This window comes from Salmo trutta, chromosome 8 (assembly GCF_901001165.1).
Source record: "Salmo trutta chromosome 8, fSalTru1.1, whole genome shotgun sequence".
Classification (NCBI taxonomy): Eukaryota; Metazoa; Chordata; class Actinopteri; order Salmoniformes; family Salmonidae; genus Salmo; species Salmo trutta.
The window spans coordinates 24,528,060-24,546,531 of record NC_042964.1 but is presented as its reverse complement, the minus strand read 5'-3'; the positions used below and the strand labels follow the sequence as shown (position 1 = coordinate 24,546,531).

The 18,472-nt window shown below is 41.0% G+C and overlaps 1 protein-coding gene across 1 annotated transcript; it reads right to left on the bottom strand.

The window, feature by feature from the left end:
* Positions 1-10,862: 10,862 nt before the first annotated feature.
* On the bottom strand, positions 10,863-13,464 carry LOC115197917 (ribonuclease kappa-A). Its single transcript, XM_075074288.1, is given in 4 exon segments — positions 10,863-11,127; positions 11,926-11,982; positions 11,984-12,006; positions 13,387-13,464. Coding segments are annotated over 4 exon segments (303 nt in total). The 3' UTR covers positions 10,863-10,982.
* Between the last annotated feature and the right edge of the window lie 5,008 nt (positions 13,465-18,472).

The window sequence follows — 18,472 nt, the reverse complement described above, 5'->3', positions numbered from 1 at the left end:
TACTCAATACCACAATAAACATAAAGTTCAAATACAGAGGCTCTGAGATCTTTGAGTGCTTTTGAAATCTGTAGCCAATCTCTGCTGCGCTGTATCAGCACAATGGACAGCACCCTACAGCTAGGCCATTTTGGTAATGAATTTAAGCAACAAGATAGATAGGGCAATTCACATATTACAAACAGCCTATATGAATGCAGCCTTACACACAGCTGCCTTACCAAAATCATGCAAACTAGTTTGTCATGCATGCAAACAAAAATACTGAATAGCAGTTTGGCTTAGAATACCGACACAACTGTGAATGTGAAAGAATGGAACAGAACAAAACAGCGGTACCAAGTAGTAGGCCTAGTAAACAAAATATCAGATCGATAAAGGCATGAAACAATCCATATTTAGGCTAATTACATTAACAGTGAACAAAATTAGAATGGATATCCAAATAACCAAAACATAGCCAACTACAGTGAGATCCAGCCAGCTGTCTTGCCAAATAAATAGGCCGGCTTTAAACATGGAAAAGCATGCCGCTCGCTCATGAGTTCAGCAACACCTTGTGACATGGCACAATACACTTCTGTGAATAAAATCCGACCCACGTAATTAATTAAGCAATGCCAGCCTAACATAAACACGTTTCCAATACGTACAGTTATTTATACATCAACGAAAACCAATAGGAAACCAAGAAAACCATAATAGAATGTAGTCTATTTATTTCTATGATGACACATACTGGTAGGTATGCGTCATTTTGTGTTCTTGCATTGCTAATTTCACGCTATACCACAATAAACACAAACGTTTAAAACATGTTTTTGACCAAGCAGTGACAGGGTCAACGCCACGAAATCTCGCTGCGCTCTATCAGCACGATGGACAGCGCCCTACACACTAAAGCAAGATTAACATTTTATTTTAATCTCTCGATTGTTTCAATCTTACCTTTTCAAGAGAATTGCAGCTTCCTTGATGCTCTGTGGAACTTCCTGAGTAATCGATCATTCCATTCTCCCCGAAATCTTCTTGTATGATCCCCTCAAATGCCAGTTGGATTAGTTGAGCTTTCCTCGGGTGTAGCATGCTTCTTCTGAGGTTACTGAACACGTTTGTCAAAGTGGAAAATGAGTTCTCGCATGTTGCTGTGGGCGCAACATGCGCAACAAAAGTCAGTCCATGTTTCAGTGCAGTAAGCACGGTCGGCATAGCGGATCAAGTGGGGTCCATTTGTTCTCATTGGGGCCAGAGCGATTTCAGTCTTTAAAAACTGGCGAGCGACACTAAACTCAGCTTCCACCAAATCAGTTTTGCTCAGATCCAGCATTGGTTTCACCTTTTTCACATCTAGAAAGTCATGGCTCTCTGGGTCAAGGGCACACAGAGACTCCACCAGTTGGCTGTTGCGCTCGCTGAATCATTCTGACATTTCACCAATGACAGCATCCAACTACAACGTGCTGAAGAAAATTGTTTACACTCAGTCTCTTCTCATCTGTCCTACTGTACTGGTCACTACCTATTGCTGGAGATTTGTACTTACATAACGTCTTCGTTTGCTTGAACCTGGTGCGTGCCACTGACACTGCGCCCAAATGGCTTCGAACTCGCTGTCTCACCTCAACTTCTCGACGCACTGCGGACCACTTTGACTCCAGTGTGAAGACGGTCCGTTGCTTTTGCGACGCTTGCGCAACTATGGGGCAAAACAGATGGGTTTGGCTTAGACTTTTGACAACATGTAGGCTTACGTTAGCTATATTTCCTCTGCAATGTTTATTTAAAAAAAAATGTATACATTATCACAATGAGCACTTGTCTCTCAAATACTTCCTTGCAGTTGTTGGTTAGCTAGCTAGCGAATTCTATCCATATTAGCATAATTGACATGAAATCAGTCAATAAACATAAAAGCAAGACATGGTATCAAAACATGAAACGAGTTGAAACGAGCAAATTACGATTCACACGTGGCAGTTTCTTGGCATTCTTGCTAGCAATCTGGACAAGACATCCAGAATCACAACAACGTGCAGACCTCTGCCCCATGGAAGCGCGCACATCCGTATCCGTGATGTTGTCAGCTAACCCATCTATTTGTTTAGAGGCTGAAGAAGACAGAGGGTTCTGTGCAACCCTGTAGCCTCGCGTCTTAGTTCTGTGTTGTATGAACGCTTGAGTTTCCCCCCCGCTTTTTATGGAAATCCAAAGGAGTCATACCTAACCGCCCAATGGATTTCCATAGCTCCCCTTCACACCGCGTCGCGCTCCGTCCATTGTGCTGACACAGCACAGCGGAGATAGATTTTTTTTTACGGCACCTGACACTCAATCCTTTTATATAGTAACATAAAATTCAACGGAGGGTGCTAAAGTTTGTACTGAAAGGGCTAAACCCCCTAGCGGAGCCGGCCCGTAATAATATATCAACGAGAGATTACATGACTCTAACCTTTAGGCCTATCATTTATGGAGTATGGGGTGCATGCCAATAGTTTGCAGTGGCTTCCTCTCCCTTAACCTCAACGTGTTGGGTTCACCCCAATAGTAGTCTTGAGTGGTGTCCTCTCATTTGACCTCAATGTGGTGCACCCCTATTGAGCCTATTGGCTCTCATCATCCCCACTGAACTACTGTATAGTTAGAATAGAAGCCAACAGAGATTGGTCGATACAAGGGAATACACTGTGATTCATTCCTGTACTATTTATAATAATGTAGTAAGATGTGTTCTGTAACTAGGACTTTTTTTCTATAGATTTCTATAATATGGTTGTAGCCTACTGTAAACTTTGTACTTTTATTGAAACTATTTCATTCAGTGATGCACATGATCCCAGTAGGCTACTACTGCCTACATCACATCTTTGCAATAAAGAAACTAATCGAATCCACTTCTTTACAATCACACTTTATAACATGAGAAAAAAGTATCATGGCCGACCAGAAGTGGCCCAAATTGACATTTGATATAGCCGTGAGGAGGTAAGGCAATAAATAGGCCATAGTAGCAAAGTAATTACAATTTAGCAGGTTAACACTGGAGTGATAGATGAGCAGATGATGATGTGCAAGTAGTGAAACTGGTGTGCAAAAGAGCAGAAAAGTAAATAAAAACAATATGGGGATGAGGTAGGTAGAAAAGGGTGGGCTATTTACAGATGGACTATGTACAGCTGCAACGATAGGTTAGCTGCTCAGATAGCTGATGTTTAACGTTAGTGAGGGAAATGTAAGTCTCCAGGTTCAGCGATTTTTGCAATTCGTTCGTCACTGGCAGCAGTGAACTGGAAGGAAAGGTGGCCAAAGGAGGTGTTGGCTTTGGGGATGACCAGTGAGATATACCTGCTGGAGTGCTATGGGTGGGTGTTGTTATCGTGACCAGTGAGCTGAGATAAGGCGGAGCTTTACCTAGCATAGACTTATAGATGACCTGGAGCCAGTGGGTCTGGCGGCGAATATGTAGCGAGGGCCAGCCGACTAGAGCATACAGGTCGCAGTGGTGGGTGGTATAAGGGGCTTTGATATTTAAGACCAAATATAAAGTACTCCCTACACAAAGGCCTACATGTCGGGGGCGGCAGGTAGCCTAGTGTTTAGAGCATTGGACTAGTACCCGAAAGGTTGCAAGATCGAATCCCCGAGCTGACAAGGTAAAAATCTGTCGTTCTGCCCCTGAACAAGGCAGTTAACCCACTGGTCCTAGGCAGTCATTGAAAATAAGAATTTGTTCTTAACTGACTTGCCTAGTTAAATAAAGGTTTAAAAAAAGTCACACATGTTCAGATTATTTATGTATTTTGATAAATAAGTACCTTATAAAATGCACACACACACCAACATTTACCAAGCGGCCACTGTAAACTGGAATAGGCTCTATGCATTATACTGCCTCCAACATTCTAATTTACTTCCTACCGGGTTGATGACTTCCGGAGCGATTTCTGCTATTGTTTTTATCATTAGCTTACTAGCTATCTAACTGCTGTCGATGCATTTCTGACTGAAATAGTTCGCAATGACTACGTTTAAATTACAGCCCCGCGAAGGTGCTAATGAACATTGTTCAGTGCCTGTATTCAGTTTCTTCAAAATTGAATGGTATTGTGAGCTTCCATAGTTTCCCGGTCAATGTAGAGCTCAGAAAAAGGTTGTTGGTGGCAGTACGTCGTGACAACTTGGAGCTGTCACTTTTGTGTCATCGTTGTATGCTGGATCTGTGAGTGACAAGGAGATCTTCAAGCAGTCTGTAATTATTTCCTTACTGACATGGCCATATTTCCTTACTAACCCCTGACATTCCGTGCAAGGTCTACCGGCCAGCCTTTCTGTCAAGACGCACACAGATGCCAGCAGATGAGGTTAGGGAGTCCCAATCCATTGCCAGGCTGAGAGTGCATGTTGAAATAATGATCCGCAGAGTAAAGGAGCACAAGCTGTTTGACAGTCATCCCCCTAACCATCTCAGGGACCATCAACCAATTATTTGCAGTGGCGTGCCTGTTGGTCAACTTTCAAAACGGACCTTTGGTCAGAGCATGGGCCAAGCTGATGTAAATGTGTTTATTTGCTAGCAGCAAAATAATAATTTGTTTATCTACGACATGTATCAATAATTTGTGTTGTAGTGAATATCAGTTTGTGTGGAGCTTGTATTGGCTTTAATTAGGCAATGAGTTTAGGGGTGGGGGAAAGAAATCAAGTAAACACCAAATAGCCAGAATGCAAGATTGAATACAATGTTAAAGATGTGTAATTGATTAACTGAACTGTTGAACATTTGCTGAAAAACATATTCTTTTTAAACAAATCTATTCTACTGTAGTTTTCTTCACAAGAACATCAATACTTATTTTTCATGAAACCACTAAACTTTGCACCCATGCAGGGGATCCATTCAGGCGCGAGATAGACACATTGATGCAAGTAGTGGTCAAAAAAAAATTAAAGTGGTCAACCTTCCCTCTTATAGTTTTTGAAACCTGTAGATCTTTATATATCCTTTCAACTAGGATGTCCTCCTGTGCCCAGATGACAAAGTCACACCAGCTACAACCTGTGAGAAGGATTAGACCTTACACCTGCCAGTAGTAAGCATGAGATCTCTTCAACTTCAGCTCTCCATTCTGCATCTTCAGGTAAGGGCAGTCAACATAACTTGGTACATTTGGGCACTTGACCTCTAAGAGTCCAAAGTGTGGTCTCACGCTGGGATCAAATACATATGATGCCACCTGGAGAGGATCCTAACCACAGAGCATCTGGGTGCACTACGAAGCCACACGGAAAGAAGTTAACATTCTTCAGTGTGCCTTTGGCTCCATGGCTAGCCCCCTCTTCATCTCCATGGTCTGCATACCAGTTCCCTTGAACAGGCACACAGCTAGGTGGTCAGCTGAGATCTCTCCCCTGACATGGCAAACCTCTCGGAAACGAGAGGATGTTATTTTCATTTTCCTGAGCTGATGCCATTCCGGGCTGCTGCTCTGCTCCCTTGTAGCAACCTCAACATTGTGTGACACCTCGTAGGTTGTCTCTGATGCCTTGACGTGGAACTGCTCCTGATGGCTAAGGACGTGAGCACACTGGGAAGACTGAAGCCATCTAATGGAAGTATTGGTGAAGAAGGGGCATCGGCAATCTTCACAATTTCACGGGTCTTTGGAAGTTGATAGGACAGCACACTGCCAGCTTTCACTGGCCCAAAGGCGGACTCAACCAGGGGCACGTCAGCTGACACTTCCATTGTTGTCACAAGAGGTGCAGTAAGTGGAGAAAAGTTGGCATACGTTTCTGAGACGCAGAGAAGGCCCATGTCAGGCATGTATCCATTGAGTGCTTTGTAGAGAGAACTTCTGCAAAACATTATAAAACCTTAACATCAGGTTGGAGAGATTACTATGACAAAGATTCATGTAACTTTTCCAGAAACAGCACAAGCCCGAAAGTTCAAATAACTTTTTTTTATTTCACCTTGATTTAACCAGGTAGGCTAGTTGAGAACAAGTTCTCATTTGCAACTGCGACCTGGCCAAGATAAAGCAAAGCAGACACATACAACACAGAGTTACACATGGAATAAACAAACATACAACCAATAATACAGTAGAAAGATCTATATACAGCATGTGCAAATGAGGTAGGATAAGAGAGGTAAGGCAATAAATAGGCCACGGTGGCAAAGTAATTACAATATAGCAATTAAACACTGGAATGGTAGAATGTGCAGAAGATGAATGTGCAAGTTGAGATACTGGGGTACAAAGGAGCAAGATCAATAAATAAATACAGTATGGGGATGAGGTAGATTGCATGGGCTATTTACAGATGAGCTATGTACAGGTGCAGTGATCTGTGAGCTGCTCTGACAGCTGGTGCTTAAAGCTAGTGAGGGAGGTAAGAGTAAAGAATAAAATGGATTAAAATATACAGATTTATAGATTCTATATTTCCCCCCAGTCTTCGTCCCAAATATTTGTCATTACACCGTAAAGATGCCACTGTTTAGGCTTATATCATCTGGATACAAAAAAACAAAACAAAAATCACAAGAAAATGTTTTCATTCTAGGAACCTCCAACTTACCTTATTCCATCAGCACACGAGTTAGTAGGTTTACGGAACTCTATCCCATCAACTGGAACCTGGCTTCACACCCTAATAAACAAGTATTTACTATTACATAGGCTGAACACTTTTCAGGTGCATTTTTTATGGATATTGAATGACTCATAAATAACAAAACATAGTAGTGTCTAGTCTTCTTAACTAGGGGCTCATTTAGCTATACAGGAATACATTGTCTCTCAGTAACACAATTACCAAACACTGCATCAACAGATCTTTACCAAATAACCTGTTAAGTGGGCAATTCGAAATTGGGATTGGGACCCATCATTAATATCTATCTATTGATAAGATTAAACATTGACACTGTCTCCAACACATTTTGACCATGATGACAGTGTCCTACAGGAGATGTTTAACAAGGTCCCTAGAAGCTATCTATAACCTTTCCCTACTCTCATGCTGTGCGGCTTTTCACTCTTCCTCATGGAGCTGTAACAGGCAGCCCTCACGGTGATCTCCCCTGTCAATGTATCTTTGTTTGATACTGTGTAGAAGACATGAATAACAATTATTTTTTGCTAACAAATATAGCTAGCAAGCATAAGCTAGCAAGCTGGAGTCTCGGAGGCTGATTTAACAATTCAATGTACATCATTAATATTAATTTGAGGCAAGTCCTGAGGACACCTAGTAAAAACTGCGACATAGTGGTAGTAACGTTATATCGTCGATAACTAGACTGACTTCCGTTCTATAGTATGCGCCACCGGAAATTGCCACGCCGGTAGGAAGTGTGTTTAGAACGTTGGATCATGGAATGTGGATAAGAGCTATTGATGAGCCTGTTCTACTGTAATCAATAGCGCGCAAATCAAAGCACTCACATCGATATAGTATAGAAATCAATGGAACTGGGAAAATAACCGTGGCGACATGTACCGTTTGCGCACTTCTAAAAGACAAACCACAAAGAACTTGGGTAGACTACATATACTTGTTGATAACTAAGAACGTGAGGTAGCCATTTATCAACTAATCTTCTGCCACAATGTTTACGTTAGATGGCCAATAGAAAAAGGAAACGCAACACTTTTTTTGACTGGATAATCATCACCTCGCGGTAGTTCTACATCTTTTGGGGTCTACATAGTGCCAGGGTTTGGCTTTCGTTTGAGTGATAGTTTAACTGTCAAATCCGTGTATTTGTTTGTGGCCAGCAACTTTTATAAAGAGAGCGCCCCGATTTTTCCTTGCCATTGAGTTTGATATAGATCAACTGTGTTCTAAATCCCGTGAAGACCAGGCGAGTATGATATCAACAGTACCAAACCAAATATATTAATCTGTTAAAGCAATCGATTTAGTATAATCTTGATGACTATAAACTTGTATATTAACATCACCAATCTGCAGTAAAAAGGATGTGTAATTCCACTTAATTTATGTGGTGAAAATGCAAGCTTGTGTAAAGTGGTAAGCCTAAACAAACTGTCCACATTAAGGAAATTAGCGCATTAGCCTATAAAATAATTTAATATGACAATAATTCAACATGTCAATTTAGGATGATAGTATATGTTGCCCATTCACAAGATATTGCATAAATTACAATTTAACTGGTGCTCTATACCAGGGGTTCTTAAACTTTTTCAGCCTGGTACCCAAATGAGAAATTCTGTGTTTTCCTGGGACCCAAGTTTAGGAAAATATGCAACTATACGTAAATATCAGAACATTTCAATGCCCTTATGCCTAAAAAAAATGCAATATATAAAAAAACAAATAACAATGAAATACCCAGAAATGTTTTCATGTTTATTTTTCCCCATTAAAAACACTCTTACATACCAGTCTAGGTTGGAACTGTTGCTGTTAAAATACAATAAATAATTTCATTCTGAACTGGAATAAACAGATTGATCACATCACACAGATGTATAACAGAATACACACACACACACAGGCTTTTTGATTGTGCAACCCTAAATAACAGTACAGATTTTTTTTTAAATCTGGCCTACTGTACATCTTACTGTATAAATTATTGTTGATAGAAAATCTAGGTTGGAACTGTTGCTCTTAAAATACATATTTTTTTATTCTGAACTGGAATAAACTGATTGATCACCTAACACAGATGTAGACCAGAAAACACACATATACACACAGTCCTAATGAGAAGTGTGTGGCTGGTTGAAGTTTTCAACAAGCATGTCTACTCTGGGCTCAGTTTTTGACAGTGCAACACTGAGGTCATGCTCAGCATTGACACTGTTTCTGTACTTGAGAACCCTGACTTGCATAGGTATGTGGTGCCAAACTGGATCTGAACATTTTACTGCTTTCTCAGTCAGGCAGGAGACCACTTCCGGCTGCAGATTAGCAAATCAGAACTGTGTGAGTGTTTGTCTAAAAAAAGCATCTTGCTTCAATCAGTTTATTCCACTTCAGAATAAAAAGTATTACTTGCAACAGTTCCAACCTACACTTGTTTTCAATAATATTTTTTACAGTAAAATGTACAGTAGGCCTGAATTTTTCATCTACTGTTTCTTTGGGTTGCACTATCAGTAGCTAGTTAGCTTGCTTTGGCTAACGTTAGCTATTAGCTGTGTAACGTTACAAGGCCAGCTGATTGTTTGAAAGAGAAACTCGCATCTACTACTATGAGAGATAGTACTCCCTCATTTCTGCTTATCGCCGGTTATAAAATGACAATGCCTTGCTAATTGACTTTTCCACTTTCGAAGCACTATTTCCTGAAGCATTCTGCCCTGTTCTGAAATAACTCCCTGGGTTTACTGTCATGTTGTGCCTGGATGTTTGGTCAGGACTTCTCGTTTTATTAATTTGTTCGTTTCGAGAGACTCATTACTAAGCACTTCCCCACACAAAACACATTGTGGGCGCTCCTCGTTATTTCTCACCGTGACTGTCTCTTTCATACACACGTTATTTGCGTTTCATGACGATTGAGCTCAGTCAGAACTTGTGGCAAGCATGAGTCCATTTCATGACAGCGGTGAGTGATGGCGAGCGGGAATAACAAGTCAGTGGCTTGAACGATCGCGGAGTGATCTTCAAGAAAACTGCAGAAAAAAAGATTCGGTAAACCGCGAAGCACATGGGCATCTCCCTCTGCAACCTCTCCCCAAACTGAGCAGAGACCGCTGATAAGCAGAGAGCGCACTGAACCGAGAGCGCAGTTGCACTTGGCCAAATTCATTCAATTAATGAAATAATTATACATTTACGTCACGACCCACAATTAACAAGTCCGCGACCAGACCCATACTTTAAGGAACGCTGCTCTAGACTATAGCTTCCATAGTGTTTGTGCAGCAGTTCGTCTTCGCTCAACATTTTTTTTATTTTTTATAACTAGGCAAGTCAGTTAAGAACAAATTCTTATTTACAATGACGCCCTACCAAAAGGGACGGGGGCTGGGATTAAAAAAAATGGACAAAACACACATCACTACATAAAGACAGACCTAAGACGAGAACATTGCAAGGCATCAACACGTAACAACAAAGCATGGTAGCAGCATTAAACATGGTACAAACATTATTGGGCACAGACAACAGCACAATGGGCAAGAAGGTAGAAAAAAACAATACATTACGCAAAACAGCCACAGCTGTCAGTATAAGTTCTAAAACAAACTAACGAAACTTCCTTGCATCTGCTACACAAGTTAAGGCCTCAAACTGGTTTCAAACAAATACAACTGTCATTTGATACATTTCTACAGAGATTTTTTTTACCTGAGGGGAAGACAGGCACAGCGAATTAACAGGGTAGTTATCATTCCCAGTTCTGAAGACATTAGCTAGGAAATAATACAACTCTGGTGATTTAATTTTAGTAGATAAATAATAACAAGGTGTTAGTGATCAATAGATTTGTTAATCATACACAGACAAAGGCTGTCTCCTGATTCTCCAAAAGTGTGCACTTGCACACTCCCTCTCATGGATTTAATAACAGTGGATACTCCCTCCAGCCAATGCTTACATTTTTTATTTAACTAGGCAAATCAGTTAAGAACACATTCTTATTTACAATGACGGGCTAGGAACAGTGGGTTAACTTCCTTGTTCAGGGGCAGAACGACAGATTTGTACCTTGTCAGCTCGGGGATTCGATTTAGCAACCTTTTGGTTACTGGCCCAATGCTCTAACCACTAGTCTACCTGCCACCTCAATCCCAATGCTTTTAAATCCATGATGGAGAGTGTACAAGTGAACACTTTGGGATAAGTGTGGAGAATCAGGACACAGCCAGACAATAACAATGCTACCATTCATTCAGACTCAGTATAGAACATTTACAGAAAAAGCCACTCTTCTTCTCCAGACAGTGTTTTGCTGTGTTGCAGAAGTAGCATGCCCAGTCCAGCAGGTGGTATTAGTGCACCATGTACTCCTTGCGCTTGTTCAGTTTGATCTGGCAGAAAGAGAGAACTGCAACCAGCATGTAGATACCCGCTGCGATGAAACAGTTATAGCCAACTTGGTTGTACAGGTCGTAGATGATATGTGGAGGGTTTTGACTGCGAGGGAGAGAAATGGTGAGAAAATAAAAGAGTAGGGCTCTACCTCAACTTGTCTTTCCATGATTCCTCACAGGTTGGCATTTGTTGTAATGAATCTTGCCCTGGAGGCAGCTCTGCAGAGTGGTCACTAGCTGCCACAGCCAAAAAGTTATAAAATCAGATTTTAAACCTAACCACACTGCTAACCCTAACCTTAAATTAAAGATTAGGGTTTGAATATTTTTATGCACAAATTTTTGTTTTAATACATTTTTACTATATAGCCAATTTTGACTGCTGCTGGCCAAGATTGCGGAAATTGCTCAGTTCTGCCTACAGGTCAAGATTCATGACAATAAACGTCATCCGCTGATTACTCGCCGCCTCTCTTCCTTTTCAACCTTTTTGGTCCTCCCCTCTGACCTTCTCCAATGAGTTATGAGCAGGAGGTGAGGAATCAAGGAAAGACGAGCCCTCTTTTCTACATCCTCTACTGTATAGACATAGGCTGATTCCTATGGGGGCGGAAGGTAGCCTAGAGCGTTGGGCCAGTAACTGGAAGGTTGCTGGATCGAATCCCCGAGCTGACAAGTTAAAATGTCCTTCTGCCCTGAACAAGGCAGATAACCCACTGTTCCCCGGTAGGCCGTCATTGTAAATAAGAATTTGTTCTTAACCTACTTGCCGAGTTAAATTAAAAAGATCCTCGCCTCCCTATGTTACATTACACCCATGTGCATGTCTCCATCTCGTGTGTGTGACATTTCTGAAGTTATTCTTCCACTGTGAGTCAGAGGTGTGTGTGTGTGTACTCACTCGTTGTGCATGTCTTCCTCATTGAAAGGCACATCCTCTATCAGCACAGCAGAATGTGGTGAAGAAAATACCTAACATTGCCTGAGGGATAACGAGAGAATCTGATTATTGCTAGGTTGCAAATGACATGACTATTCTAAAACAAACATGGATGCGATGAGCAGAACAAATAGCCTAAAGGGAAATGAAACCTCACAATGAGATTTTCTTTGGTAACAAACACCTGTAACAGAGTAAGCCTGGATGCTGTTATTCCATATTGACTAACCACTCAGTATAAATTCTGACTAAGTCCTTGTGAGGCAAACCAATGTGACATGAGAACTATACAATTCACTGTCATAGCTAAGTGATTTAGCCTGTAAGCTAGCTATGTGCATTGATCTCACACACAAAAGGGTGGGTATAGTTGATGGAACGTTCCTACAGGAATCTGTTCCAAAAACTTCGTAAAGTACAAGGTTGCCAACAAACAACGCAAACAAAGTAGCACGATCAATTCACCTAGCTAACTAGCTGCCGAATAGGCATCAACTCACCACGTAGCTTATTCTTAATGTTTGTCCATAGGCTTCCAGAGACATTTTTCTGAATAAACGTGGTGAGTGAAAACTTTATGAAATAGCCCACTCCATACCCGGTATCTTATTCGGCCGCTATACAAGTTTGTATGCGTTGTTTGTTGGCAATTCCTGTTGGAACGTTCCACAAATTATACCCACCCCACACAGAATAGTGTCATTGTGTAGCGTGGTTCGTTCTGCGTTGTGTACTTTTAATTAGGACACTGCCACAACTGGAGGTCTGCTGGTTGGATTATTTTTATTTGCCCTGCACACGAAGAGACAACACACAATACTTTAGCCCTTGGCGCAGTCACAGCTCTCAGACACCTTAATAGCCGAAGGTCAGGCAAAAGAGAACAATAAGCGGGTACGGAAATACAGATAACCCGCGATGGGCCAAACTAAAATATACAAATCTTTTACAATCACGTGTATGTACAATATTGATATAAAAAAGTGTTTGTACACCAAAAAAATAACATTAGCTATGCAGCTGTAATTAAATAAATAAAAACTCACTGAACTATTATTATTAAGATCCCCTCTTGACGTGGCCTATTTGAATTGGTCATTGTGTGCAATTTGGTGCATAATCTAGGGGAACAACATCCCACTGCTACATTTGCATGCAAATAACTGTAAACAACCCATACTTTTTCACTATCTATCAATAACCTAGTCTTCAAACAATCACTGACAATGACACATACTAATCAGTTAAGAACAAATTCTTATTTACAATGACGGCCTAGGAATAGTGGGTTAACTGCCTTGTTCAGGGGCAGAACAAAAGATGTGTACGTTGTCAGCTCGGGGATTCTATCTAGCAACCTGCCGCCCCCTTAATAATAAGCAATTTAAACCAATATAGTTCAAGTTACAATTTATATCTTACAAGCATTATGATTCCCCACATACTGACAACAATACCGCAGGCGGCCAACTTGGGACCGTAAAACAAACACAAAACCATCCTTTAGACTCAAATTACGACTTAAACTCAAAATACTATTTTCACTACGGGAACTGTTGTAGTTCCCAATTTGAAATGCGAAAAGGCACTTTGGCGTCTATTTGTCCATTTGATTTAGTTTGTCGAACTAGCTGTTCCGAGGAACTCCAGTGTCAGGTGATTTAGTATGGAGAAAAAAATGTATGACATGTATGCATTCACTACTGTAAGTCGCTCTGGATAAGAGCGTCTGCTAAATGACTAAAATGTAAATGTAAATTTACGGAAACCGGAAGAACGTTTTCAGCCAGGATATGTTCAAAGATATAGTAAATAAAAAAAAGTTGCCAGAAAAGTTGACCAAAAATAGCCGGAAAATATGTACTTTAAATATATTTTTTATAGGAACCCAATCAGTTCTACTTATTATTATTTTCCCCCACAAATAGTTGCAGTGATATAGCTTAATAAATACTGTAGACTTGAACACAATGCATTCGTTTTGGGAACTGGGCACCCCCGGGCATAGCCCAGAGCGTGGAGTAATGAGTAGGATTCGGTTTTCACATGCAGAACTGATTGCTTTTGATAAAAACGCTTCATCTCCCTTCCCAACGAAAAGTAGTTTGAAAATTTAAAACATATATTTTATGGAAAGGAGATGGATGTTTTTGAATTGCACCATGCTGCCTTGTTGACAACAAGGCCGAGCAGCGCAGATTACTGTTTTATTTGAGAGGGGTCTTCTCCATCGTCACTTTTGCCGTACATGTGACCATAGAACAGTGCCCTGCGGCTCAGCATATTCGAATCCACCAAGTGTAAAAGTGTATACAAATCAAAGTTTATTGGTCGCATACACAGATGTACAGATGTTTTCACAGGTGCAGTGAAATGCTTGTGTTTCTAGCTCCAAATGTGCAGTAATAATACCTGACAATATGTACATAATCCCAAAAACTAAAAAGACAGCAATTAAGAAATTTCAGAACGAGCAATGTTCTGAAATATAAATTGTAATTTATTAGCACACTGAGGCAGGGTTGCGTGTAGAAGAATCACGTTAATCGGATGTCATGGGTCTAGTGCAAGTACAGATGACCACATGTAGTAGTTAGTAACAGCGACACCCTCAGGCACGCCAAGTAAGTACATGTACAGTGCATTCGAAAAGTATTCAGACCCCTTGACTTTTTCTACATTTTGCTAGGTTACAGCCTTATTCTAAAATGGATGAAATAGTTTTTTCCCCCTCATCAATTTACACACAATACCCCAAAATGACAAAGCAAAAACAGGTTTTTAGAAATGTTTGATAATTGAATCAAAATAAAAAACTGAAATATCACACTTACATAAGTATTCAGACCCTTTACTCAGTAGTTTGTTGAAGCACCTTTGGCAGCGATTACAGCCTTGAGTCTTTTTGTGTATGACTCTACAAGCTTGGCACACCTGTATTTGGGGAGTTTCTCCCATTCTTCTTCTTTCAAAATATATACACTTCCATTCAAAAGTTTGGGGTAATTTAGAAATGTCCTTGTTTTTGAAAGAAAAGCTTTTTTTTGTCCATTAAAATAACATTGATCAGAAATACAGTGTAGACATTGTTAATGTTGTAAATTACTATTGTAGCTGGAAACAGCATATTTTTTATTGAATATCTACATAGGCATACAGAGGCCCGTTATCAGCAACCATCACTCCTGTGTTCCAATGGCACGTTGTGTTAGCTAATCCAAGTTTATCATTTTAAAAGGCTAATTGGTCATTAGAAACCCCTTTTGCAATGTTAGCACAGCTGAAAACTGTTGTCCTGATTAAAGAAGCAATAAAACTAAATACAATTAAATAAAGGTTTTAATTTAACCTTTATTTAACCAGGCAAGTCAGTTAAGAACACATTCTTATTTACAATGACGGCCTACCGGGGAACAGTGGGTTAACTGCCTTGTCCAGGGACATAACGACAGATCTTTACCTTGTCAGCTCTGGGATTCGATCCAGCAACCTTGCGGTTACTGGCCAACGCTCTAACCACTAGGCTACCTGCCACCTATGTATATTTGTAAACAACCGCTGGTGAACGAAATCTAAGGAAGTCTCGAGGTTTTGCTTGCCTGAGGTAGAGTATCTCATGATAAGCTGTAGACCACACTATCTACCTAGAGAGTTTTCATCTGCATTTTTCGTAGCTGTCCACATACCACCACAGACCGATGCTGGCACTAAGACTGCACTCAATGAACTGTATACCGCCATATGCAAATAGGAAAAAGCTCATCCAGAGGCGGCGCTCAAAGTGGCCGGGGACTTTAATGCAGGGAAACTTAAATTGGTTTTACCTCATTTCTATCAGCACGTTAAATGTACAACCAGTTGGAAAAAAACTCTAGACCACCTTTACTCCACACACAGAGACGCATACAAATCTCTCCCTCCCCCTCCATTTGGCAAATCTGACCATAAATCTATCCTCCTCATTCCTGCTTACAAGCAAAAATGTAAGCAGGAAGCACCAGTGACTCGGTCAATAAAAAGTTGTCAGATGAAGCAGATGCTAAACTACAGGACTGTTTTGCTAGCACAGAATGGAATACGTTCCGGGATTCTTCCGATGGCATTGAGGAGCACATCACATCAGTCACTGGCTTCAATAAGGTGCATCTATGACGTCGTCCCCACAGTGATTGTAAGTACATATCCCAACCAAAAGCCATGGATTACAGGCAACATTCGCACTGAGCTAAAGGGTAGAGCTGCCGCTTTCAAGGAGCGGGACTCTAACCCGGAAGCTTATGAGAAATCTCGCTATGCCCTCCGACAAACCATCAAACAGGCAAAGCATCAATACAGGACAAAGATCGAATTGTACTACACCGGCTCCGACGCTCGTCGGATGTGGCAGGGCTTGCAAACTATCACAGACTACAAAGGGAAGCACAGCTGAGAGCTGCCCAATGACACAAGCCTATACCTTATACCCTGATGAAGACAGCTTGCCTGTCGAAACGCTGGATATTACATTTTTGCATCTGAGCTTCTAGTGTGCGGCTCTCCTTTATTTTCAAGTTTTCTACTCCGCTAGCCAGCACCTCGCCTAAATAGGTGTGCATTTCTTTTTCTTCTACAATGACACAAGCCTACCAGACGAGCTAAATTACATTTACAGTTGAAGTCGGAAGTTTACATACACTTAGGTTGGAGTCATTAAAACTCGTTTTTCAACCACTCCACAAATGTTTTGTTAACAAACTATAGTTTTGGCAAGTCGGTTAGGACATCTACTTTGTGCATGACAGAAGTAATTTTCCCAACAACTGTTTAGAGATAGATTATTTCACTTATAATTCACTGTATCACAATTCCAGTGGGTCAGAAGTTTACATACACTAAGTTGACTGTGCCTTTAAACAGCTTGGAAAATTCCAGAAAATGATGTCATGGCTTTAGAAGCTTCTGATAGGCTAATTGACATAATTTGAGTCAATTGGAGGTGTACCTGTGGATGTATTTCAAGGCCTACCTTCAAACTCAGTGCCTCTTTGCTTGCCATCATGGGAAAATCAAAAGAAATCAGCCAAGACCTCCAAGATTGTAGACCTCCACAAGTCTGGTTCATCCTTGGGAGCAATTTCCAAACGCCTGAAGGCGTCTGTACAAACAATAGTACGCAAGTATAAATACCATGGGACCACGCAGCCGTCATACCGCTCAGGAAGGAGACGTGTTCTGTCTCCTAGAGATGAATGTAATTTGGTGTGAAAAATGCAAATAAATCCCAGAACAACAGCAAAGGACCTTGTAAAGATGCTGGAGGAAACGGGTACAAACATATATTTTTCCACAGTAAAACGAGTTCTATATCGACCTAACCTGAAAGGCCGCTCAGCAAGGAAGAAGCCACTGCTCCAAAACCGCCATAAAAAATCCACACTACGGTTTGCAACTGCACATGTGGACAAAGATCATACTTTTTGGAGAAATGTCCTTTGGTCTGATGAAACAAAAATAGAACTGTTTGGCCATAATGACCATTGTTATGTTTGGAGGAAAAAGGGGGAGGTTTGCAAGCCGAAGAACACCATCCCAACCGTGAAGCAAGGGGGTGGCTGCATCATGTTGTGGGGGTGCTTTGCTGCAGGAGGGACTGGTGAACTTCACAAAATAGATGGCATCATGAGGGAGGAAAATGATGTGGATATATTGAAGCAACATCTCAAGACATCAGTCAGGAAGTTAAAGCTTGGTCGCAAATGGGTCTTCCAATGGACAATGACCACAAGCATACTTCCAAAGTTGTGGCAAAATGGCTTAAGGACAACAAAATCAAGGTATTGGAGTGGCCATCACAAAGCCCTGACCTCAATCCTAAAGAAAATTTGTGGGCAGAACTGAAAAAGAGTGTGCGAGCAAGAAGGCCTACAAACCTGACTGTTGCATCAGATCTGTCAGGAGGAATGTGCCAAAATTCACCAAAATTATTGTGGAAAGCTTGTGGAAGGCTACCCAACACGTTTGATCCAAGTTAAACAATTTAAAGGCAATGCTACCAAATACTAATTGAGTGTATGTAAACCTCTGACCCACTGGGAATGTGATGAAAGAAATAAAAGCTGAAATAAATCATTCTCTCTACAATTATTCTGACATTTCACATTCTTTAAATAAAGTGGTGATCCAAACTGACCTAAAACAGGGAATGTTTACTAGGATTAAATGTCAGGAATTGTGAAAAACTGAGTTTAAATGTATTTGGCTAAGGTGTATGTAAACTTCCGACTTCAACTGTATGCTCGCTTCGAGGCAAGTAACACTGAAACATGCATGAGAGCACACAGCGGACGACTGTGTGATCACGCTCTCCGCAGCCGATGTGAGTAAGACCTTTAAACAGGTCAACATTCACAAGGCCGCAGGGCCATACGGATTACTAGGGCGTGTACTCCGAGCATGTGCTGACCAACCGGCATGTGTCTTCACTGTCATTTTCACCCTCTCCCTGTGAGTCTGTAATACCAACATGTTT